Raw genomic sequence first — 24,674 nt, forward strand, 5'->3', positions numbered from 1 at the left:
TGGCACAATTTCTGGAGATTCTGGCTGTGAAACAAAAAGAACAGTGCTGATGTGAACTCAAGAAAACTTCCCCCCTTTTCCCCAGAGAGAGAGAGGAGAGGAGACCGCAGCAAAGAACTGCTGCTCTGCTGCAAATACAGCAGCCGCACAGAACTTAGGGGTTATGAATGTTCCACAGGAAGGGACACGAACACAAAACTGTAGCCTGACAAATTTGACCACAGAGCAAAAAAAAACCCCAAAACACTGTCTCACAACACGATCACTGTTGAGAATTTTTTTCACTGTGCTGTGATAATAACTACTGTGAATCTGGAATTTTAAATATTATAAATATATATTTACACCATGTGTGTTCAAGTTTTGACACACTCAGAGTGAAACAGATCACCTGTTAGCTCATCCTGCACATGCACTCTTACAACCTGTTGAAGACAAACTATTGATCAACTCTGGCCTGTTTCTATTTTCATACTGATCCTTTTAAATAATGTGTACATTTTTGTGTTCTGGTTCAAATGCATGTAAGCTTTTGTGACCTGTAACTTACTAATAAAGATAAAAGATGTTTGTTTGTTTGTTTGTTTTTTAAGTGAGATAAAACAATTCTGCATCATCATCTTTTATTGAGCAGACACCCGTGTTTATTGTGATGAATGGCGTGTGTATTGAGTTGACAAGTGGCATCTAGGGAAAGAGTCACCTTGTAATTTATATCACAAAACCGCACTGTGTTAAATTTCAGCATGCTGTGTGAGCTGTGCTGCCTGTGGCTCTGCAGGAATCAGTGGTTTCTGCTCCAGAAGTGAGCGATGCTGTCGATGTTGTTAACTTCTCATTTTGTTTCCTCTTTTTCAGACATAAACACCACAGCTGGACAGAACGTCATTCTGCCATGTCAAGCTCCAAACTACAACATCATAGTTGCAGATTGGAGCAGAGCTGACCTGGGATCAGAATATGTCCTTTTGTACAGGGATGATCTGTTTGTTCCAGACAACCAGCATCCATCTTTTAAGAACCGGGTGGATCTGCAGGACAGACAGATGAAGGATGGAGACGTGTCTCTGATTCTGAAGGATGTGACGAGTGCTGATAGTGGAACATACGAGTGTCGTGTCCTCCAGAGAGGAAACAACCGTGGGAAAAGAGCTGTGTTGAAGAACAACCCCATCAGCATCATCTACCTGAGTGTTGTTGATCCTCCAGGTGAGTGAGTAGAGTTGAGTGTGTGTGTGATCAGAGGTGAAGCTGCTTCCTGCTTGTTGATGTTTGTTTCTAAAGATGTTGTTGATGAGACTTTGTAGAAAGCAGCTGGTCTGAGTGATGTGATCAGAGTGCAGTAGATAATGTCTGACAGCAGTTTGATTCTGTTCTGTTCTTCACTCATCACCTACCTGACAGCTGACACCTCACACCTGTTTCTCACCTGCAGATCAGACACACACAGAGGATGGACAGGAGGAGGACAGAGTCAATAGAGGACGTCCTGGTCTGTCAGCTTTTGGTGTGTTTTGTGTTCTTATAGCTGCTTTTGCGATCTCTGGAAAATTGAAAAACAAGAATTCCTCACTTGCTCCGCCTGAACAACAGCAAGCCTAAAAAGAAGAAGCTCTTGGCTTTTTTCTCTTTCTTTGTCTTCAGACAAACCAGTTTACTGTAGCAGTACACACATGTCATGGCATCCCTGCAGATTCAGCTTTAAATATGACCACAACAAAGCGTTTCATTATTGCTACATAAGGGCTCTCATACAGGACATCAGTTTCAGTCACGTGTCTCTGAAATTTGCTCTGACTAAATGAACACGTGAATTTTGTCAGATTCTGTTACTGTGTAATCTCAGAGGTTAAACTGAGGTCCAGAAGTGTCTGATGTGGTTGTAGAGCACTCTGAGAGAACATACAATTATGTTACATGATTTATTTATTGGACACAGAAGCACTGATTATTTTTCTCTGCTGTTATGAAGTGTTTAATGTTAAAGGTGAAATCAGAAGTTTCCACCTTTAAGATTGTGTGATCCTCTGATTACTCTGAAGTGCTGAGCTAAGCCATGCTGTGGTTTTACTCTGTGAAAGGGAAAGTTTGTTAACTCATGTTCGTGTTTTGAAAGTATTTGAAGGTATCCTGTAACCCGAGCTGTCAGATTCATGCAGATGAATGCTGAGAGTAAAATTGCTTCTTGCATGGATGTGACCATCTTTTATGTCATACCTTTCTTTCATCTTTCTCAGTCAATCTGGGCCCTTATTTTTCCTCTGCTGGTCCTGTCTTCTGCGGCGTGCCTCAAGGATCTGTCCTTGGTCCCCTGCTCTTCTCACTGTATATGCTTCTCTTTGAGAAGTACAACATCATTGTTATGCCAGTGACATACAGATCTATTTTGAATTAACTGATGATTGTTCCATGTCTGTGCACTGTTTTTGTGAGTGTATGTGTGAGGTCAAAGATTGGCTCTCTGGTAACTCCCTTAGCTTAAATAACAGGAAAACCAAAATGACAGTAATATCCCTCGCGGCCAACTCCGTGAGCCTTTGGTTCCTTGTTAGTGACCTAGGTGTGTTTTTTGGATAGCTCATTTAAATTTGACAAACAAGTGTCTTCTGTTGTCAAATTCTGCTTCCATCAATTGCGTCTTATTTGCAAGGCCAGACATTATGTCCCTCATAGGGACCTGGAGGGGCCTTTGTGACATCTAGGTTGGATTACTGCAACTCCCTTTACTTTGGTCTTAACTCTGCTCTTCTCCATAGGCTGCAAATTGTTCAGAATGCGGCGGCTCGTCTCCTTACTGGTACCGGGCAGCGTGTCTCTTTTACCCCCATCCTTGCTGACCTGCATTGGCTTCCCGTTAAGTATCGCATCCAATTCAAAATCCTGCTGCTCACCTTTAGAACTATTAACAATATAGCGCCAAGTTACCTCAATGAACTACGTAGATCATACACCCCTGCTAGGGTACTAAGATCATCTTCCCAGTCACTTTTGTACAGCCGAGATCCCGACTGAAGACTAGAGGTGACCACATGTTTACCTTGGCTGCACCCGATTTGTGGAATAATTTTAAATTTATTTTTTTTAATTTTAAATATTATTTATTTTGTTTTGGTGTTTTTAACGGCATCAACCTGCGAGCATGTTTGGTACTTTTCCATGGCCTTCATCTGTCTCTATTATTATATCTGACCCTCTTGTATGTTCAGCACTTTGGCATACCCCTGGTTGTTAAATGTGCTATATCAATAAAGTTTGTTGTTGCTGTTGTAATAAATGTTGAGCTAACGTTCATTATTTTTTGTGCTAACAGGAGCCAAATGAACTTCCCTCAGTGGATAACCAGGCGTCTTATAGTAAACTGGTCTACATTTGCATTTGTGACATTTGACTTGATAAACTGACGCTGTCAGAAGTTTTGAATGTGTTTAATTTTTAAGGTCAGTTTTAGCGCTGATACATATGTTTAGTCTAAACTGAATTCTTGTCTTCTTGCTGTAATGGAGCTGAACAAGCGTTAAAGAACAAACACACAAATGGAAACAATCATTCACAGAGAAATCGGTGAGGACAGTCTGATGTGTATCTCTTCATATCTGATAAAAGCTTTTAAATCAGGCATCTTATCAGGTATTTGTGAGTTTTCAACAATAAATAAAGATTTTTGACAGTAAACTTTATTTTTCTGTGACATAGATGAACTCCTAAAGTTCAGTCTATGCTTGTAGGACAAGAAAGGCAACCACAGCCTGAACCAGGTTTACTTATCTGTTTACTTTATTAGTGGAGACTGAACATGTGGCTGTTTCACTGTTAAAAGTCTACAAATCTAGAAGAGGGCGCCACCATCCATAAACATTACCTTTATTATTATGTCTATAGCATTACCATATTATCTTATATTAGAATAAATTTTAAACCAAAGGCTGGACTGTGATCACTGAAGTGGGACTTTTATTGTTCATAAACGTTCTCAGTAGATTGTTTGTGCTCAATTTCAAGTTATGTTTTTCACACCTAATTTGAGTGTGTAGTTTTCATTATCTATAGTAAACTTCACAAGTACATCCTAAATGTAAACATGATATTGTTGTTATTCATGACATATAATTAACTTTGGTCCACATGACAGTTTCAGTCATGTGACCTTGAATTTCACTCTCTTCTCAGTGGAGGATTGTGAGCTCAGAGCTAACCGGAGCTTTGTCTTCTGATGCACTGAAGATAATAACAAGGACAGAGGAGGCAAGGATAGAAGAGACAAGGAAACATACTTTTTAGTTATAGTTACTGTTGCAGATGTTTCTTGTTATTGTCTGTGTTGCTTTATTTATTCAAAACCATAATCATCAAAACACAGTGACTCTTATGAACATTAAAGAGCTGATCTGAAATGTATTCTGTGCACTTTTCTGCAGAGCCTGATTTTACGATGAGAACAGGCGGCAGGTGGAGAACAGCAGGTGAGCGTAGTGGAGCTTTTAGCAAGTAGAGAGGTGGAGGACACAGACGTAGAGTAAATCAGTTCAGACAGTGCATTAAAATAGGGGTCACAGTTAACAGGGTCTCACAGCTAATTAAGCACTTTATTAACTCCTTTAAGCTTTTATTTTGCACTTTTAAATCTAATTTGTGATCATAGTGTAGCCATAATATTTATTTAAAACACATACAAATCTTTATTATAATGGTTATATTCCATTATTATATGAGTTGTGAACAGTTCTGAACTGGATATGTAAAGATCAGAAACCTTCTCGGCTCATCTCGCATTCAAGCTCATCACCTCGGCCACCTCTGGACTGTTTTCAGATCTCAGCAGACTTCCTGCCGTGTTCTCTTATACATTCAATGTGTCAGTTTTTTATTTATACAGCATCAAATCATAACAACAGTCACCTCAAGGTGTGTTATATTGGAAAGTAGACCCTACAATAATACATACAGAGAAAAAAAATCGTATTCCTTATTAAAAGAAGCTTTGCAGCACCCACAGGCTCAGATTCAGCCTTCACAGCATCACGTGGCACCACTAGCTCTGAATCAAAGAAACTTGGATGCTGGTTTTCTGGATCCAAATGCTCATCTCATATACAAGGACACATCCATCCTGTTGTTTTGAGCTCAACGTGTTAAAGTGGCATCCACACTCAGCTGTGATGGTTTTCTGGTCTGAAAGACGTTAAAACAAAATTCAGAACAGACTGATGGAGGTGGAGCACTCTGTGATGGAGTAGCAGAAGAACAGTTGGAGGCTGTTAAATCTGCATTTGGTCCTCTGTGTTTTTTAAACAACTGAGCAAACAGAAACAGGTCTTAAAGTGGAGTATTGGCCTTTTTGTGGCTGTTATCGTGGGGTATTACTGAGGAGAAAGGTGGTGTGCTGCCACCTGTTGGTTGTGGTTTTTTAACTGATAGATTTAACTTCTAAAGGCTGCTTATGTAGAGGAGAGCAGTGTGTCAGAAGGAGGCCTGGAAGGAGGACTCTTTGAAGAACTCATCCCTTTTATTTATAGGCTTATTTATCAGGCTTAAACAGGCTAATATGTTTCCTGCTTCTGTTTGATTGGCTCTTGTTGCTCAGGGGCGAGACTCTTTCTAATTTGTGCCTCCTGGTCTCCTCCGTCTTCCTGCCTGTTACCTGAAAATCAATCTCAGTGCTTCATGCTGAAGAATTTCTCATTTATATGATAGTTCTGGAGCACTGTTTGTATTCTAGTTGTAATTTAATGTTATTTAATTACCACAGTTTAAAATGAAGCTCTGAGACGCTGATGTCTCGTTCTGTTGAGACTGTTTCCTTGACTCCTCTCTCCTTGTGTCCTTTCTGATCTCCTCAGTGGGCCTTAGACACACTGGAGGGGTTTGTGTTATCAGAATGATCCTCTGATAACAAACCTCACAGTGTGATAAATGTCAGCATCCAGCGTGTGCTATACGCACTCTGGTTTAGAAGATGTACATAAGTGAGGAGAAGCCTTTTACTGAGTTTAAGTAAACACACATCAGATTTTTCTCACTGATCGCTCTGATTATGAATAACATGATGACCTGAAGCAAAGCTCAGAGGGTTTGCTGTGTGTTCTTTGGTGCTGATTCAGCAGGAATCAGTGAGAAAGTGCAAAAATAAATCTCTGTTAAACAGTCAACAGTCCAGTTTTTTATTTCTTTGGTTCTCCACTTCAGTGGCTCAGTGCATCAGATTCACGGGGAGATTAAAATCAAACAAATAACAGAATTAAACCAGGGAACAAATGAGGGGAAAGTTCTGCACCAGGCTGAACCCCGTAAGTCGGCAGTGGTTGATGTATCGTTCACAGAAAATGTAAACAGGTGAACACAGACAGTACATGAGAGAAACTGCTGTAAGTGATCAAATCAACACATGTCGCACAACATTCCTCCTTCCTTGCACACTTTCCTCCAGAACACTGAGCAGAAAAAAGACACCTGGACTGTTTCAGCAGCTCCTGGAGGAGAGGTGAGAAACAAACAAATGAAATCTAAACCAGCTTTTTTACTCTGATACCTTCAGGATTTCATGGCTGACTTCACACATGCACAAACAGCAACAGTATTTTTTAATACAGATCACAGCATTTATGCATTCATAATCTTGCAAAACACTAAACCCAGAGAAAAAAAGCATAAATTTCTTTGTTTAAATTGTTGGCTTACACACAAAAAAACAAAGTTTCACAAATAGGAAATGTAAAACAGGTTTTTATAACACTTCTGATCCCATTTTCCACTGAAGGAAGTTCAAGTACCCGCTGAAGGAAATAAATAAATAAATTTGAAAAATACCATAAAGTCAGTGGTACTGAGATGGTCTGTTCTCTAGAACAGGTCATTTTCCAGTCACTGCTGCATTAACTTCAGTTTTCATAAAACAAAATTTGTCATTTTTAGCTGCACAAAATTCCATTTTGCAGTCTAAAATCCCTGTTTGTGTAAATTTAGGAAACTTTACATAGTAAAAACAGTTATAAAGAGGGAGTTATAAAAATGACACTTTAGTTACAGTCAACATGACTGTAACTAAAGTGTTTCACTCTGAGATATTTTTCATGTCTGTAACATTGCCAAGGATGCATCACCATGACAACTAAGAAACAGAGCTTAAAGAGTGTAAACAATTTTATCCCAAACCGTCATCCTCATCTAATGTAATAGATTTAATTCTTAAAGTGATGCATTTTTAATTCATAAGTGTAGAAACCTGTGAGCTGTTAAATGATTCCCTCCATCACCAACCCCACAGATGTCCAAATGTAACATTTTTCACTCTTTAAAAATGGGAAATATAAAGTTTGTGTCCTGGGACCTAAATTTGAATACATGAACCTGAGGGATGTTCATGTGTACGAGTTCATATCCACAAACACATCTGTCAGTATTGCACCATTAGTACCTGTTTCCCTGCTCCAAACAGTGTGAAACCCTCCCAATGTCTTTAGACTTTAACAGGATCTCTGAGAAGCAGGAATCACATATTCAGCACCATTCCCTTTTCTTTTTTTACAGATCAAATCATTAGGTACAAGAACAAACACACCAAAACTGACAGACTCACTACCAGTGCCACAAACCCTCCAAGTCCTCTAGGACCTGCAGGTGAGAAGGTGTGAGCTGGTGGTGAGTGAAGAACAGAATCCAGGATTTCAGTCAGTTTTTCATTCACAGAAATAAATCCCCTTTATAAAAACCCTGAAAACCAAATGTTGGGCTCTTTTCATGACAAACACGTCCTCAGATCTGTTTTTGACTGTGCTGAGTGACAACGATGGGAAATTGACGCATAACCAGGAGACTGAGAGCTCATTTGGAAAAGCTCTGAGACATTTCAAACATGGTGCATTTCAACAGGAGGCTGGTATGAATCTTGATCCTGCTTCTTATGTTTTCTGTAGATCAAAAATCCAGAAACAGCAGCAACAAGAAGCACAGCGGAAACTACCAGACCAGCTATTAGTCCAACAGATCCACTCTTCTCTCCTCCATCCTCCTTCCTTCCATCCTCCTTCCCTCCATCCTCCTTCCTTCCATCCTTCTTCCCTCCATCCTCTGTGTCTCCTCCTGTCTGACCTGCAGGTGAGAAACAGGTGTGAGGTGTCAGCTGTCAGGTAGGTGATGAGTGAAGAACAGAACAGAATCAAACTGCTGTCAGACATTATCTACTGCACTCTGATCACATCACTCAGACCAGCTGCTTTCTACAAAGTCTCATCAACAACATCTTTACAAACAAACATCAACAACCAGGAAGCAGCTTCACCTCTGATCACACACACACTCAACTCTACTCACTCACCTGGAGGAACAACAACACTCAGGTAGATGATGGTGGTTTCACATGAGCGTGTGTCTTCCATAAAGACACGACACTCGTATTTTCCAGCATCAGCAGTCATCACATTCTTTAGAATCAGAGACACGTCTCCATCCTTCATCTGTCTGTCCTGCAGATCCACCCGATCCTTAAAAGATGGATCCTGCTCATCTGGAACAAACTGACCGTTCCGGTGCACAAAAACATATTTATCTCTCAGGTCAGTTCTGTTCAACTCTACAATAATGTTGTTGTTTGGAGCTCGACATGTCAGAGTGACGTCCTGTCCAGACTTAGCTGTGATGTTTTTCTGGTCTGAAAGAGGAAACAACACAGAGCAGAGAGGTTAAAGGGATCCAAGTATAACTCTTCAATTCTACAGCAGCCAATCAGAAGACACTGGAGTTATGCACACTGGTCAAACCATCACACAAGTATTAAATGTTATTCATTATCATAGTTTTACATCTAGTTCCTATTCTTAATGCATGTGTTAATAAACTGAACAATAGAGGCTAGTCTAGTTTGACAGTGTTTTCCAATCATGGCAAATGGTAAATTAGTGCTGTTTGCATAAAACAGTTCAATTAAAAATAAATTCTTTTTTCAATATAACTTTATAGGCCTTCTTAAAGTCACAGATACAAATGAATGTAATACACCCCATTTCCATAACTATGCTGACAGCAAGTTTAAGTAAAGCTCATGTTTAGTATAACTCATGAAGTTCTCAGACGACGACACCATTGGGTGTCGGAGGGAAGCAAACTGGAGTAGGGGGGTCATCAATGACTTCGTCAGCTGGTGCGAACAGAACCATGCATGTTCGCATCAATGCCAGCAAGACGAAGGAGCTGGTGACTGACACTCTCTATTACATCAGTGAACATCCAGGGTTTGGACACTGGAACAGTGGAGGAGTACAAATACCTGGGTGTTCACCTCAATAACAAACTGGACTGGTCCACGAACACAAATACACTTTACAAAAAGGGTCTAAGTTGTCTCCACCTGCTACGGCAGCTGAGATCCTTCAGAGTGAACAGGACACTCCTAAGAGCGTTTTATGACACTGTGGTGGTGTCTGCTATTTTCTATGCTGTGGTCTGCTGGAGTGGTGGAATGACAGAGAGGGACCGGGGGAAACTCAACAAACTGGTCAGGAGGGCCAGCTCTGTGCTGGACTGTCCGCTGATGTCCATCGAGCCGGTTTGGGAGGAAAGGATGTTGTCTAAGCTAACATCCATCATGGACAATAGTGATGGGATTTCCGGCTCTTTTTAGAGAACTGGCTCTTTCGGCTCCGAACCGGCTCTTCAGGTTGTTTTGTTGCTTTAATTAATTTATTATTAAAAATAATATAAAATTATGCACAAAAGTAATTACTAATGTAAAAAAAGTGGTTTTATTTATATATGTTTATATATAAATATATGCGGTGGCCCCTAGAGACGAAACACGTACAAACTCCAAAAAGCACGTACAAACTACGAAACACATTTCTAGCATGAACTGAACTTCCAAAACAGAGCTACCTAGATCACTTAAATTACACAATTGAAAGCATGAAAGCATATGTGTATTGTTTGTGTATTTATACACAAGCATTCATATATAGTCAAGTAATTAAAAAAAAGTTCATTTACCTGTTATTACCACACACCAAATCAGGTCGTTGGTACTTGCTGGCTTGTGTAGCCACTAGGTAACAAAACTTCAACACTGACACTAGCATCCTGGAGCACTTCTGTTGTCTTTTGTACGTGTCTTGAGTTTTTATGTGCTTCTGAGTTTTTCCGTGTTTTGGAGTTTGTACGTGTTTTTACGTGTTTTGGAGTTTGTACGTGTTTTGGAGTTCGTACGTGATTTGAAGTTTGTACGTGCTTTGTCTGTAGGGGCCACTGTAAATATACTTTTATTTATTCACTCCACATAAAATGTAATAAATAAATCATATAATACAAAAATCAACTATTCACATTTAAACTTTTAACTATTTACATTTTCAGCTTTTTCCTTTTACAAATTTAAAGTGAAAACACAAAACACTGCAAAACACAATTAAATATAAATTATAATATGAAAACATATTCTCTGTCATATGGACCTGCATGAATAAACTTTCTGAATCCTTTATCATCTGGAACTGAAAATAGTTGTGGATGATTACTATACCTTTCTAATGTGACGTTGATGTCCCTGGTTCTCTTTCTCTCTCTCTCCCTCTGGCTCTGTTCCTGTGCTACTGAGTGTAACTACCACCCCTCCCCCCTCTGCCCAGCATAAAGCACAAGATTGCGTGCTGAGTGAAGCGGAAAAAGGTGCAAGAGAGAGAGAGAGAGAGGGTGAGAGAAAGAAAAAAAAAACCCACGTGACGGCTCGCAATAAGGAGCCGGCTCGCGTCGTTCATGTCAAAGACCCGGCTCTAAGAGCCATCACTACTTTCTGGCACAACACCGGCTACGAGCCAGTCACGGAACCTTCAAGTAACTGCCAGAGGTTTCCTTACTACGGTTCGGGCCGCGGATCTGGCGCGGTAACACTGTGCTAAACTGCGCAATAAAGAAATAATGAAGTTCCCTAAGGAGAAAAGAACAGCCACGGAATGCTCACTAATAAAAGCAGCAGAAAACTCATGAAAAAAAACATGTCACCAAGTAAGAACTCGCTCAGCATAATTGAAAGCATTATTAGCACATCTCACCTGCAGAAGTAAACTCCAGGGTGAAGACCGCAAACAAAATCCACAAGTGTGGCTTAGTTATCAAAACACCCATTCCAGCGCATAGATTTGCCGATCAAGCCGTTGTTTTTCTGTTTTCTATAAATGATGTTCAAAATTAGTTTTTAATCGGCTAATCTACTGATAAATTCAGATTTTTAGATAAACTTGCATCTAGAGCTAATATTTGAATGAATGCAGGGAGGAAAGTGCGTGTTTCTTTTTCTTTCAGCCCATATAAAGGGAGGGGGGGTGGGACTATCATCTGTCTGGAATTGGGTGTCACAGAATTCATAGCGCGGCCCAGTTTCCAACAATGGCGGCAGCTGCTTAGTTTTAATATCACTCTTATTTCTCTTTCTGGGTCGCAAAAAAACTTTTGACATGTTTTCAGGTGAGAATGTAGCTGTGTAAACTTCAAATATCTGAGCCGACGCATCGTCTTCAAACCCCCGGGGGCTTTCGCTACTCGGGTTAAACATGATGTATAAGTCACTTTGATAATTTAAAAATGTTATTGTTTGGCTTTTTCAGTGTTTTGTTTGTTCGTGAGTAAATCGGTTTGGCTGAGATTAAAGTTATTAGATTAGATTAAATTAAATTTAACTTTATTAATCCCTAGGGTGGGTTCCTCCGGGGTTTTCACACAGCTGAATAAACGTCAAACAGAAAACTAATTAAAGAAAGTGTGAGACGGTCGAGAGTTTACGCCAGCGCCCGGTTATATTTTAGATAGCAAGGAGCAGACGGCAGTTTCACTCCACTGAGGGAGCTCGTGACGTACTACCCGGCTTTCTTTAGACCGCAAAGGCCGGGTCCTCAGGTGGAAGCAGTGTCTGAATTTGGACACCCCAGCTGTTTCCAGGCCGGCCAATAATAACGGTGACATTTAACGTATTTTATCCGATAAATAAACACTGTAAAATGTGCCCTTTTGATTGTCTCCCTAATTCTGAGGTCTCACGGTTGGGAAAGTATAGCCACAACACCTCACTCTTGGAGCACGTTTTTGCCACATGTATCGCAAACCACGTCTCAGCTGTTTGTGGAGGTAAAATACGTCCGCACAATTAGGCTCAGCCATTGTTGTGAGTGCGCGCGCCAGCGGCTGCGAGACATTTATACAGCCGTATTTCGCACATGACTATGAAAGGCGGAAGAGGAAGTAGCTCCTTTGAATGTAGACAATCCGAATGTTATAGTTTCTTTCCACTGTGTTCCTGTTAATGATAAACTACAAATTAACCCTAAATTACTAAAAAATATCAATATTTTAATGTGAGAATCGATTCTAGAACATAAATGATTGGTATCGGAGGAATCGATATTTCAGGATCGATCCGCACATCACTAACTTTCAGGAGGAAAGGGGGGGCAGGGGGACTGGAGCCTTCCACATTGGGAGAGGTGGAGTAAAAACAGGACAGACCAGTATGACATGCTTTGGAATGTGGGAAATAATCCAGGCTGGCAGGAGAGGAGACTTGATTACCTGATTAACTGGCAGTCCTAACCCTGTCTTATTTCATGAAAACAACCTAAAAGAAACAAGGATATCATTATCATTTGCTGCACACAGCAAATGAAAAGATGGATGCTGGTTGTCTGGATCAAATTTACCGTCCCGGTACACAAGGACATGTTCATTTCCCAGGTCAGCTCTGCTCCACTCTACAATCATGGGGTTGTTGTTTGGAGCTCGACATGTCAGAATAACGTCTGTAGGGTAATTTCCAATAAACCAAGTTCAAAAAAGGGGAGTCTATGGCTGACGCGTGTTCCTGGTTTCCAAAAGAAATGCTTCCAGTTGCATTATGGTTTGAAGACTGTTTTTATTTATTACAAACTGAGGATGTAACAATGAACTCCTTCCAAAAAAAAAAAAGGCATGAAAATTCCAAAATATAGCAGTTATCCAATACTAGCTGTGTACACGGTCAGAAAACCGTGAGACTCCTAACCTCTCTGTCCATGCTCCTCCCCTTCCCTCTCACACAAGGTTTCATGCTACTACTGCACTTATGTAATGAATCTATGAATAATAAAACAAACATGAACTCAATCGTAAATAAAATACAAAGCAGACGTCTGGCGCCTACATTACCGGCCCCTAATTGTTCTAATAATGTATTGCCTTAGAACAATTACCACATTTTTTAACTTTACAAACTTAATATGAACCACGTTTAGACATATCCAATGTTTAAACACATGACAAAATATTATTTATAGACAAATGAATTGTCCAATACTTTGCCAATCAGCTTTGCAAAGTATATTAAGGCTGGTTTCTGTCCATTTCCAAAAGAACAGGTGAAAAAGAATAAGAAAGAAAAGAAGGAAAGAGAGAAAGAAGGAAAGAGCCAGAGGTTGCTAGCACATGGCTCATCGTAGGGGCTTAGTCTTTACCACTAGCCCATTCAGATTCCACAAGCAGACAAATCTTGGTGATGGGTCTGTCCAAAACATTAGTCTTTGTCTTTATCCGTACTCGGCGAACGAGACCCTTCTTGTCTGGAACTGTTTTGATGATCTTTCCCATAATCCATGAATTTCGTGGTGCACAGTCGTCCACAAGAAGAACAACATCTCCTTCTGCAAAGTTTCTTGATGCTGTGGCCCACCGCTGACGTTCCTGAAGTTGAGGTAGGTATTCTTTAGTCCATCTCTTCCAAAATAGATTGGACATATATTGCACCTGTTTCCATCTACGTCGTGAGTAGAGGTCATTCTGGTCAAACAATCCTGGAGGCAATGAAGATTTTGTTTTCAACAACAAAAGATGATTAGGTGTCAGAGCCTCCAAATCATTTGGGTCGCTTGATGCCCTGGTGATTGGTCGGCTGTTGATGATCGACTCTGCCTCGCATAAGACTGTATGAAGGCATTCTTCTTCCAGAACTTGTTCTCTCACAGTAGAATTCAGCACTTTTCGTATTGATCTTATCAACCTCTCCCATGCTCCGCCATGATGTGAAGCAGTGGGAGGGTTAAATGTCCACTTAATTCCATGCTGTTGAAATAGATGCTGAAACGGTGAAGTGTTCCAGTCAGCGATTGCTTCCTTCAGCTCACGATTGGCAGCAACAAAATTTGTCCCATTATCTGAGCGAATCGCCTTCACTTGTCCTCTCCGTGCTATGAAGCGTCGGATTGCATTTATGCATGAATCTGTGTCTAATGATGAGGCCAGCTCTATGTGTACTGCACGAACCGCTAAACAAGTGAATATAACACCGTATCTTTTTAAGATGGTTCTTCCACGTCTTACTTCGAATGGGCCAAAGTAGTCTACACCAACCCGGGTGAAGGGTGGATCATCTGGCAACACTCGCTCTTGTGGAAGATCAGCCATCAGTTGTTTCCCAACTCTCCCATGCAGGCGACGACATGTCACACACTTTGCGATGATCTTTCTAATGGCTGTGTTGGCACTTGGGATCCAAAACTTCTGTCGCAATTCAGAGAGCATGTGATTGCGCCCTCCATGCCCAGTTTCTTCATGTATCTGTTGGAGGACTAAGTCAGAAATGTGAAAGTCTCTAGACAGGATAATAGGCTGCTTAGCGATTTCCGGCATAGCTGCCCAGCTCAATCTTCCACCAACTCTCAACAGATCTTCCTGTAGTACAGGGTTCAGTTTGTATAAATGGCTGTTGCGCTTCACACTTTGTCCCTTGTGAAGAGCTGAAACCTCTTCCGAGAATTTCTCCTTTTGGCAAAATCTGATTATATCGAGCTCTGCTTGATTCAGGTCTTCCACTGAAATTTGTGTAGGCTTAAAGCTTGTCCTGAAACTGTCAATCTGACTTTGCCTCAGCTGTCGATCATTGTCAAAGCTATTCTCCACACTGGTTACGCATAGCTCTTTACGTTTTTGACAGAGACTCCAAAGTAAGGCTTTAAGTTTCAGGAACCACGCCACCGCTCTTTTCAACTTTGTCCATGATGAGAAGTAATTTATCAGTCTCTTGAATGGAGCAACATTTTCTTCCACCTCTATTTTGTTTACTGTGGCCTTCTTGATCTCAGGATCACCAGAAGTGATTTCCGGACAATTCAATGGAGTGTTAGGCCAAAACTCTACTGGACTGCGAAGAGAATCTGGCCCAGACACCCACGTTCTGTTCTTCTTAAATTCATCTACTCTTTGCCCTCTTGAGGCGCAGTCAGCAGGATTCTTGTCTGTGCTGATGTGTTTCCACTGTTCCACATCAGAGCCTTTCAGAATAGCTGCAACTCTGTTTGCCACAAACGTACGAAAACGCGTGGTCTCATTCCGGAGATACTGGAGCACCACCGTACTGTCTGTCCAAAAAACTGATTCTGCAAGGTTCAGTTGTAGCTCTCTTCTCAGGACACTATCCATCCTAATGGCTACTGTAGCAGCAGTCAATTCCAGACGGGGTATGGTAGGAGGCCTGAGAGGCGCCACTCTGGACTTGCCCATCATAAATGCACATTGTGTCTCATTGCTCGTGTTACGCATGAGTAGGTAGCTGACTGAGCCATATGCATCCTCACTTGCATCTGCAAAGTGATGTAGTTGTGCAAATACATCATTTCCAAAATCTTTGGGCTTGAAACATCTTGCAACTGAGAAGTGTTCCAAAGCAGGAAGGCTGGTTAACCAGTCAGTCCACCGCCTCTTTATGTGCTCAGGTAAGTCGTCATCCCACCCGAGCTTCAATCTGCACAATTCCTGCAGGATAATCTTTGCTGGCAAGACTGCTGGCGCCAAAATGCCTAATGGGTCATACACTGATCCAATGACAGAAAGAAGTCCTCTTCTTGTGAATGGGCGATCTTTGATGTTGATCTTAAATCTGAATGTGTCTGACTCAACACACCAATTGAGACCAAGGGCCCTCTCAAGTGGAAGTTTGCCATGATCCAGGTCCAGGCTTTTCATTTCTGCTGCCAGTTCAGACTTTGGGATGGAGTCAAGCACCTTCCTTCGGTTGCTCACCCATTTGTTGAGACGGAAGCCTCCGTTGGCACAGATTTTCATTAGATCTTGACACATTGATATAGCTGCCTCCTCCGTAGCGACAGACTTGAGACAGTCATCAACGTAAAAGTTCTGCAATACTGTTTGAACAACTTCAGCTCTGAACTGCCTACTCTGGTCTTCAGCACACTTCCTCAAAGCGAAATTGGCACAACTGGGTGAGGATGTGGCCCCAAACAAATGCACAGTCATCTTGTGCTCAGTCAAAGCTTGATTGCAGTCGCCACCTGTCCACCAGAGGAACCTAAGTAAGTCAGAGTCACCGTCAGGCACCTTCACCTGGTGAAACATTGCTTCAACGTCTGCCATAATTGCAACAGGTTCCTGTCTAAATCGTATGACAACACCAATGAGACTGCTGGTCAAATCTGGACCCTGAAGAAGTTGATCATTCAGGGATGTGCCCTGATAGGATGCTGCACAGTCGAACACAACTCTTAATTTCTGCTTCACAGGGTGGTACACGGCGTGATGGGGTATATACCACACTTTTCCTTCTTTGTGCGCCAGTTCATCATTTGACAGTTGTACTGCATAGCCCTTTTTAAGAAGGTCTTCCATGAAGTCTGTGTACTCTTGTCGGAAGCAGTCATTCCTGAGAAATTTAAGCCTCAAGTTACGTGCTCGTTGTTCAGCGACTGAGCGATTATTTGGCATGTTGACCAATCTGTTCTTCAGAGGTAGACATATTGTATAGTGGCCATCCATCAGTTTTGCAGATTCCATGGCCATGTCCATAAACTGATGGTCCTCTCTTGACATTTCCACTTCATCATGTTTTCTTCCCTCTGGAAAATCCACCATGAACTGTTGAAGCCACAGGTTCTCTAAACGGCTCACTGATATGCGGTTTGCATTAGCCTTGGCTGGGTTTCTCTTGTCTGCATGACAGCCAGTTTCTCTCAAAGGTCCATTCACAGTCCAACCTAGCTTGGTTCTTACAGCATACGGTCCATTACCTACACTGCTTACAACCTCCCATGGCTCCATTGCTTTAGGTACATTTGCTCCTATAAGCAATCCAATGTCAGTCTCAATTCGAGGCAGTTTTACTTCTTTAAGGTAAGGCCACTTTTCGAGATCTTTCTGTAGGGGTATGTTTTCTTTTCCTACAGGTATTGTCCTTTGTGTGAAGACATCTGGCAGATCAATAAAGTCGTCACCAGATAAACTACTGACCTCCAAGCCTGACACTACATGAGTACAGACAGGTTTCTCTTCATTCATAGTTTTCAGTAGTATGTCAGTTTTCCTTCCAGTGATCTTCAATTTGTCCATTAATGTCTCTGTACAGAATGTGGCAGAGCTTCCTGGGTCCAAGAAGGCGTAAGTCTGCACTACTACACTTCCCTTTTTGGCCTTGACCTGTACAGGAACTATTGCAAGTGTGCAGTCATCTTCCCCGGCCCCAGTTGGCCCACAATCCTCAGACTCTGCACAGACAAAGGCACTTAAGATTGTTTGACTTTCACTGTTCTTAGTTTTCTTCTCTGTGTCAGCGTCTGTGTCCCTTTTCTTGATATGCAACAATGTATGATGAGCAAGAGAACATACCTCACAGCTCACCTTTCTCTTACAAAGTTTGCTCATGTGACCTTGCTTCAAACAGCTAAAACACAGTCCTTTGCCTTTCAAAAATTCCAACTTTTCGTTGTGTGGCTTGCCCTTAAACTTACCACACAGGTCTATGATGTGCCCACCGTTACAGAACAGACATGCCTGTGGAGTGGGTTTCACATAATTTGTGTTTTCCATTGTCTTTGTGTCTTTCTCCTGAATATCCAATGGTATGGCACTGGTGGTGAATGACTTCTTCATTACAACCCTTTTCTGATCCTTGTTACTGTTTTGTTTAATGGTGAATGGTTTAGCAGTGGTGCTATCCTTTATGTCACCAAAAACAGGGTGAAGTGCAATTTTGGCTTGTTTATTAATAAACTCCACCAAATCATTGAACTTGACTCGTCTGTTGCCTCGCTCTTGCATACCACACACAACAGATCTCCACCTTTCACGTAACTTGTATGGAAGTTTTGCTACAATGGCTTTCAGGCTTGCGACGTTATCAAGTTCCTCCATGTAACTCACTTCAGCCATGGTGTTACAGCAAGCTGTCAGAAAGAGTGAAAACGCATTTAAAGCTTCTGCATCTTCTGGCTTGATAGGTGCCCAGTTCGAGACCTTGTTCATGTAGGCTACAGCAACTTTGTAGTCATTTCCGAAATGCTCTTTGAGGAGCTGTTTAGCCTTGTGATAGCCTACATCTGGCTTCATATGAAGGCAGCTCTTTATTAGCTCTTTCGGCTGTCCATTAGTGAACTGCTCTAAGAAGTAGAGGCGATCCTTAGGACTTTCAGTGCGAGACTCTACTCCGTGCTCAAAGGCGCTTACAAATGTATTGTAATCTAGAGGATCACCACTGAAGGTAGGGATGTCTAAAGGTGGCAATGTCATCATTTTTTGTTGTTTCACCATCAGCTCTGTTATATTATTCTGACGTGTCATAACAGTACAGAGTGTTTCAACTGCTTGCTCATCTGCTGCAAAATCCACTCTAGATTGCTGCGTACCAATAGGGTGATTTTGTAAAGGCATGAATTCCCCATATCCATTTTCTGTGTTGGTGACTGGAGTTTGACTTACAGGTAATGGTATGAATCCAGAATCAATAGTCGTTGGGTATGCAGGACTCACATGTGACGAGCGCTCATTTTCAAAATTCTCTAATACCTTTATTTTAGCATCAGAGGCGGCAATAGCAGTTTGCAGATCTAGCTGCTCTCTTTTTGCTTTCAACTCAGTTTCCTGTCGTTCAAGCTCTTGTTTTTGTTTGAGAGCAGTTGCTTGTGCAAGCAATGTGGCTCTCTCCATTTCAGCTTTGAGGCGTACTGAGGAAGCAGTGGACACTTGGCTCCCAACGGCTGACCTGCGCCTCCTGCTTTTACTGCTTAATGCAGCGGACATCACAGAAACACTGTCGGAAGGCTGGATGTCTGCATCACACTGTCTAGCTTGTTCTGTGCGCTCCTCAGCTGCTTTAACCCACGTTTCCACATGTTGCATAAATCCACGAATACGACTAGCATTAGGTTCATACCAAGAACTTTGGTCCTTTTCAAATTCTTCCTCATGCATTAATACTCTCAAACTATCATTTATCTTACACAGTTCTCCAAATGAATCTTGGTAGTCTAAACGCAATTTCTGCTTAACAGCATTCACGTTAGCATCATCTTCCATTAGCCGTTCGAGCTGATTAGCTTGGCTAGTTAGGTGGCCTAGCTTAGCCTTTCTAGACTGGGTCAACCTGTGCAGCTTTTCCTCGACAGCCTTTTCCGTCATTTTTGGTTCTCTTTTTCCACACACTAGTTCTTCATCACTCTCATGCATTATGACAAATTTCCACAGTAGCAAAGCTTGTTTTCACTGCTTACCGTGATTCTTCCTCCAAGTAGGCTATTGCCTTCAATCCACAGTGCACGGCGTTGCTAAACATGATCCTTTTCAGTATTCCTTTTCCCAAAAAAGGAGCAAGAAGGTTTTCTGACTAAATGTAGGGTAATTTCCAATAAACCAAGTTCAAAAAAGGGGAGTCTATGGCTGACGCGTGTTCCTGGTTTCCAAAAGAAATGCTTCCAGTTGCATTATGGTTTGAAGACTGTTTTTATTTATTACAAACTGAGGATGTAACAATGAACTCCTTCCAAAAAAAAAAGGCATGAAAATTCCAAAATATAGCAGTTATCCAATACTAGCTGTGTACACGGTCAGAAAACCGTGAGACTCCTAACCTCTCTGTCCATGCTCCTCCCCTTCCCTCTCACACAAGGTTTCATGCTACTACTGCACTTATGTAATGAATCTATGAATAATAAAACAAACATGAACTCAATCGTAAATAAAATACAAAGCAGACGTCTGGCGCCTACAACGTCCTCTTTAGGCTGAGCTGTGATGTTTTTCTGGTCTGAATGAGGAAACAACACAGAGCAAAGAGGTTAAAGGGATCCAAGTATGACTGTTCACTTCTAAAGCAGCCAATCGGAAGACACTGAAGCTATGCACACTGGTCAAACCATCACACAAGTATTAAATGTTATTTAATATCATAGTTTTACATCTAGTTCCTATTTTTAATATGTCCGTTAATAAACTGAACAACATAGGCTAGTCTGGCTTGACAGTGTTTTCCTATCATGGCTGTAATAATCTATGGACATGTATTTGTTGCTGCTGTCCCTGATTACTATGTTGGTGTGTATGAGTGTGTGTGTGGGTGTGTCAGAACACTGGGTTTCAGGCATCATCAGGACTGGTGGGTGTGTCCCGCCTGGAGGCGGGCCACACCTGAAGAGGACGATCACACACACACCTGCAGCGGCTCAAGCCTCGTCATGGGACCTTTTTAGCAGAGTGGCTGAGTTCTCACTGATGCTGGATTGTTGTGTAAGACTCCATGAGAGCTAAGCGTAAAGCCAGTTAGTGCATCCCTACCAGAGTTTGTGTCTTACGGTTGCTTTTGGTGGTTTCCCCCCCGGAGGAGTTTGCAAACAGGAAGGCAGCGAGCACGGGGAGTGCGAAGACACAGACTTTTTGAGGAAAGACATGACACGGCAGTCAAGCAAGAGCACAGGGATTTATTGTCATTTGTTGCACTGTAAATAAACGTGCTGTTCAGCACAAAGAGTCCAGCATTTGGGTCCTCATTTCCCACTTTCCCATGGTTTGCCTCGCTAACCGTGACAATGGCAGATGGTAAATTAGTTCTGTTTGCATAGAACAGTTCAATTAAAAAATAATATAACTTTATATGACTTCTTAAAGTCACCAAAATAAATGAATGTAATGCACTCATTTTCCATAACAATGCTGACATCAGCAAGTTTTAGTATAACTCATGAAGTTCTCAGACGCCGCCGCCATTGTGGGTGGGGTGTTTGAGAGAAGCAAACTGGAGTAGGGGGGTCATCAAGGACTTTGTCTGCTGGTGTGAACAGAACCATCTTTGCATCAATGCCAGCAAGACAAAGGACCTGATGATTGACTTCAGCAAGAAGCCACCCCCTATTACACCAGTGAACATCCAGGTTTTGGACACTGGAACAGTGGAGCAATACAAATACCTGGGTGTTCACCTCAATAACAAACCGGACTGGTCCACAAACACAAATGCACTCTATAAAAAGGGTCTAAGTCATCTCCACCTGCTACGGCGGCTGAGATCCCTTGGGGTGAACCGGACTCTCCTGAGGACGTTTTAGGACACTGTGGTGGCGTCTGCTATCTTTTTTGCTGTGGTCTGCTGGAGTGGTGGAATGGCAGAGAGGGACAGGGGGGAACTCAACAAACTGGTCTGGAGGGCCTGTCAGACTCTATAACACAGTTTAACACTGTTATCTTACTCATCACCTGTTTAATTGACGGATCATATGTTTTTTTTATTGCTGCTACTTATTTGCAGCTTGTTTGTACACTGTTTATTTCACCAGGAGCATCCATACACCCCCACACTTACATGTACAAATCTCTGTACATGGTTGCTTATGTATATAAGACCACTTTGTGTCTTCCTTCTAAATGTCATATTCATCTTGCTATAAGAGCTGTGCGACGGCCAAATTTCTCATTCGTGGGATATTAAAGGTTCTCCAAAAGTTGATTCTGTTCATCTGGACGTAGCGTTTTGTGGGAGAAATGTTTCACCCAAGTGACTTCTTCAGTCTCAGCTGACTGCAGGTCAGGTATTAAAGGTTTATTCTATTCTATGTCCAGCAGGGGGCATTGCGCTCGTTTGCTATATATTTGTGATGCATGTTTTTCTGTAACCCCCCCCCAAACACACACACACATAAATTTATGATAATCAATAAAGCAAAGGCCATAACTAATGCAAACTATATTGTACAACTGAACAGATGGTCTGATAAACAACTGATAGCCCCTGTACTACACTGCGCAATAAAGGAATAATGAAGCTCCTTAAGATTAGGAGAACAGAACCGCCACGTACATAGTTTCTGTTCTCTCCACAGGAAGCATCATAACTAATCAATCCACTGATTCAATCATTTGTATTCTCTGATCAGCAAATGAATGAATGGACGTCAGTAACCACCTGGCCTGAATTATGTAGGTAAAATATGTCAAGTGCTCACTAATAAAAGCAGCAGAAAACACCTGAAAAAACATGTCACCAAGTAAGAACTCACTCAGCATAATCAAAAGCATTATTAGCACATCTCACCTGCAGAAGTAAACTCCAGGAGGAAGACAGAGGACAAACTCAACAAGTGTGACATAGTTATCCAAACATCCATTCCAGCGCAGATTTTCCGATCAAGCCGTTGTTTTTCTGTTTTCTATAAATGATGTTCCAAATTAGTTTTTAATCGGCTAATCTACTGATACATTCAGATTTTTAGATAAACCTGTATCTAGAGCTAATGTTTGAATGAAAGAAGGGAGGAAAGTGCGTGTTCCTCTTTTATCACACATCTGAAACTTGGGATGCTTCTAGAAAGTGTGAGTGAAAGGGGGTGGGGGCTCTTTGAAGACTCCTCCTTGTGTCTCCTCCTCCTCAGTTCTGTTCCTACAGTAAATCAGAGGTAAACTACTGATTTTAAGCACACTTTTGTATTCAGCTTGTCCCGGCAGAACCAACATGACTCCATTTTCTTTGACACTTATCCTGATGAGAGGAGGCAGGGGGGCTGGAGCTTCCCCCAGCAATCATAGAGGGAGAGGTGGGGTACACACAGGACAGACCAGGGTAACATGGCTTGTTTGGGATGTGGGACGTAAGCCAGGCAGACAGGAGAGGAGAGGCGACTTCTTAGTCAGCTATGCTCCTCTTGGCAGTCCTAACCATGTATTATCTGAATGGTGATAATTATTCTCTTCAAAATAACCCAACACGTTTCTTTTCAAATACAGAAATAAAAGAAAAAACCTAAAACAAACAATGAAATCATTATCATTTGCTGCACACAGCTCCACTTGCCAACATAATGGAAAGTAAGATGTTTTCCCTGTGAGTCACACCGCTGAACAGCTATTTACTGAGTGATTATATTACACTACATCCGCTAAAAAAAGTTAATGTCATAAAAGTCTTGGGAGAACAGACTGAGGCAGAGGAGGATTGGGAGAGTGTGGAAAAAGAGGAAACTCTCATGGAGTGAAATCTGCGGAATGGAATATAATAGACTAAGTTTCATCATCCGAGCGACATACGATCTGCTACCTTCCCCAATAAATCTGCAGCTGTGGTTTGGAAAGGACCCACCCTGCCCCCTGTGTACAGTCCCACCAACAATGTTCCGCTCTTCTCTCCTCTGCTCTTCATCCCCATTCTTGGAGGCAGTGGGGAGGTAGAGTGTACAGCCTGATCCAGAGGGGAGGTGTGGGAAGCCAGATCGGGCGCCCCCCTTCGGCTCTCCTCTCTGCTCTCTCCTATCTTGTCCCTTTTGTCTTACATCACATTTTCTATCCCTTTGCAGAAGTAAGGCTTCATAAATGCTAAAGAGTTAAGCATTATTTCTCAGTTGCAGTGAATAGATAAAAATAAACTGTAGGAAACTAAACAGAAGAAAGAAGACGAGAAATAACAATTTAACATAAACCAGTGACACACTCCACTCCAGGGCCTGATCAACCCTGGCAGGGCCTCCTTGGATGATGTGTGCTGCTGGCAAAGTTTCTGGGCTGCTTTTTCTCATAACAGCCATCCCTCAACATCTAAAGCAATGCATTATTAGGGACTGTAACCTCAACATCCAGTCCTTTTTACTGAATCTGTTAAAGAGTGAACATTCCAGTTTTAAAATTCATTTTGTTGTTTAAGGCAGTGGGTTAGTGCATCATATTCACAGGGAAATTAAAGTCAAACAAAGAACAAAAATTAAACCAGGGAACAAATGCATTAAGGGGTCTGAGTTCCCTTCCCAGACGCCTTAACGCCCACTCACATCCTGGGCCATCTGACCTCAGGAAATCACATGATAGGGTGGGGCCAGGTTTCACAATGAGCTCATCTGAAACCCTGGCTGATTGTGACCTACACCCGTTTTCACACCTTGGCTGATGTGGTTAGGTAGAGGATCATCAGGGGGTCCTTTGTCCCTCTGTGGGGGGAAACTCCCACTGGGTTTAAATCTGGGACTCTCCACCATTTGACCTTAGAACTGAAGAAGCTTCTCGGATGAGAGGTGAAACGTCTTCAAGCAACTTAAAGAAGTCCAGACGCTTTTCTTTACAAGCTCTTTAGACTACGATGACCTGGATGACTGAGAACCTTCACAGATTTTTAAACTTTCCCTCTGTCCTCTTCATTCTCATTAATTCTATTTGTGTTTTTTTTTCAGTACCAGAAATAATGGTATGTGATGGTTTTCTGGTCTAAAAGAGGAAACAACACAGAGCGTTAAGGTTAAAGGTCAAAGGACAACTGCTCAATCTACTGTTGTGGAATCTTCTGTAAAAAAAAGTTCTGCAACACAGTCAGCTCTGGTCAAGCTATTTTAATTACTGCATGCATGAAGGAGGGCCAACACACATCAAACATCACAGTTCACAGTCATGCCAGCTCTGCCCTTGAGACGTCTCAGCTCCTC

The 24,674-nt window shown here is 41.8% G+C and overlaps 2 protein-coding genes across 6 annotated transcripts in view; one reads left to right on the forward strand and one right to left on the reverse strand.

The window, feature by feature from the left end:
• The window catches only part of LOC309694982 (coxsackievirus and adenovirus receptor-like), a 55,846-nt gene that overhangs the window by 1,121 nt on the left and 30,051 nt on the right, over positions 1–24,674 (forward strand). For 2 of the 3 annotated variants that reach the window (XR_014273006.1, XM_082515306.1), the window contains exon 2: positions 859–1,209. Coding sequence is in view for 2 of the 3 variants with exons in the window: in XM_082515306.1 (XP_082371432.1) it covers positions 859–1,209 (351 nt within the window). In the remaining variant the exon portion in view is untranslated. Of the gene's footprint in view, positions 1–858; positions 1,210–1,435; positions 7,143–24,674 lie in introns of those variants that run through there. The other variant, XM_082515307.1, reaches the window with a different exon arrangement.
• Positions 7,624–22,881, reverse strand: LOC309695095 (uncharacterized protein). Of its 3 annotated transcripts, XM_082515550.1 has the most exons (5): positions 22,307–22,881; positions 19,992–20,029; positions 12,672–12,765; positions 8,312–8,644; positions 7,624–8,085 (listed from the first exon to the last, which is right to left on the reverse strand). In XM_082515550.1, exons 1-5 carry the CDS (start codon positions 22,377–22,379, stop codon positions 7,844–7,846), a joined length of 780 nt encoding a protein of 259 aa, XP_082371676.1. In that variant the 5' UTR covers positions 22,380–22,881; the 3' UTR covers positions 7,624–7,843. The 3 variants fall into 3 exon arrangements, with proteins under 3 accessions (XP_082371676.1, XP_082371677.1, XP_082371678.1); XM_082515551.1 differs by lacking the exons at positions 12,672–12,765; positions 19,992–20,029 and having other exon boundaries at positions 22,307–22,708; XM_082515552.1 differs by lacking the exons at positions 12,672–12,765; positions 19,992–20,029; positions 22,307–22,881 and adding an exon at positions 11,034–11,275.

This window comes from Aulonocara stuartgranti, assembly GCF_965226115.1.
Source record: "Aulonocara stuartgranti genome assembly, chromosome: 3".
Classification (NCBI taxonomy): Eukaryota; Metazoa; Chordata; class Actinopteri; order Cichliformes; family Cichlidae; genus Aulonocara; species Aulonocara stuartgranti.

Coding starts and splice junctions, on each gene's coding strand:
- LOC309695095 (XM_082515550.1), bottom strand. CDS start 22,379: ATGGATGTTTGGATAACTATGTCACACTTGTTGAGTTTGTCCTCTGTC. Junction 20,030..22,306: donor CCTGGAGTTTACTTCTGCAG/GTGAGATGTGCT, acceptor TTCCTCATTCAG/ACCAGAAAAACATCACAGCT. Junction 8,086..8,311: donor GAGTGTTGTTGTTCCTCCAG/GTGAGTGAGTAG, acceptor TCTCACCTGCAG/GTCAGACAGGAGGAGACACA.